This window comes from Penaeus monodon, chromosome 24, assembly GCF_015228065.2.
Source record: "Penaeus monodon isolate SGIC_2016 chromosome 24, NSTDA_Pmon_1, whole genome shotgun sequence".
Classification (NCBI taxonomy): Eukaryota; Metazoa; Arthropoda; class Malacostraca; order Decapoda; family Penaeidae; genus Penaeus; species Penaeus monodon.
In genome coordinates, this window is record NC_051409.1 from 11,265,486 (window position 1) to 11,266,823 (window position 1,338).

Sequence of the window (1,338 nt, forward strand, 5' to 3'; positions counted from 1 at the left end):
ACAAGAATTAAATATCTTGTTAGTCAAGTAAATAAATGACATAATAAAAATGACAGAAAATGTCTAAAGTTCATATCTAGTAACCTTTCTGTCATTAATTATCCATTTTACCCTGAAGGCTATAGAACTTCTGAACAAACTAATGACCTCCTGAATCTGCACACAGACCTACAGGAGGTCCAGCAATCACAAGCTGGGAGCAACTGACCTATAACATATTGACTATCATATCTCTTTTACCATATCCTTCTGTATCTATGGGAAAATCAGCCTCCATTTGGATTACTTCTGGATAATTAAGAGGGTCAATGGAGTTTTCATTTAACAAGAATGCCTCTTCTTCAGGAATATCAGTAGTTATGTTATGCAACACACAGCATGCTTTTATTATTTGTGGAATTCTTTTAACATCTGAATCTACATATTTCAACCGTGGGAAACGTTCTTTAAGAAAATAAAAGGCATTCTCAATGACATATAAAGTCTTTACCAGTTTTGCATTATAGCTTTCCTCCATCACAGTCAAGTTCTCTTTGCTAGTAAATGGAACTAATAGATATTTTGAAAGCCCAAAAGCAGGATCACCAACAAGATGATAATGCAGTGATGGGAACAATAAGTGAGGTTCATCAATTATTTTATCATACAAACTAACTGATTTAAATATATCTTCTTCAGGTGTTGACCCAGGTATTCCTGCATGCATATACATGAACTTTTTGTTTACATCACAAACTGCCACCAATAACAAGCTATGAGTAGATGTTTTGTTCATATATTTAGGGTGTGCATCACTTGGGTTTCTAATTTCTATATGACATTTTCCAATTGCACCAATAACACCAGGAATACCTGCAATAGATTTAAATTCTTCTTCTTTTTCGGTAATTTCTTCATCCCTTGGCCATTTAATGAATATGTCTGTAGATTTACAGAGAATATTTACAACTTTCTGGACACATTCAAATACTGTTGAGGGTGCAATTCCAAAGATTTCTCCTATATTCTTATATGTAGACTTGCTACCTAAATACCATAGACAAATACACAAGGCACTTTTTGGATCAAGTGGTATAAAACCTCCTCGATAAACAGCTGTGTATTGCTCTTTAATAATTGTCAGTATGTAATCAAACGTTTTTTTAGTAACACGCATATTGTGGAAGAATTCATAGTCAGATTTTCCTTCTATGGAGTCTATCACTTCCCTTAGTATTGACTGTTCTTTACTGCAACTATGGAGGAGAAAAAAGAAAAATAATTTTAAAATAAATTGAAAATTAACAATTATAAACCCTGATAGGGCATATAGATATACATATGTTAATATAATACATT

At 32.7% G+C, this 1,338-nt stretch overlaps 1 protein-coding gene across 1 annotated transcript in view; it reads right to left on the reverse strand.

Annotated features, from left to right (window-relative positions):
- Positions 1–6: 6 nt before the first annotated feature.
- The window catches only part of LOC119588566 (putative nuclease HARBI1), a 3,806-nt gene continuing 2,474 nt past the window's right edge, over positions 7–1,338 (reverse strand). The window contains exon 2 of the mRNA XM_037937205.1: positions 7–1,235. Coding sequence (XP_037793133.1) covers positions 209–1,235 — 1,027 coding nt within the window. The 3' untranslated portion in view covers positions 7–208. The remainder of the gene's footprint in view (positions 1,236–1,338) is intronic.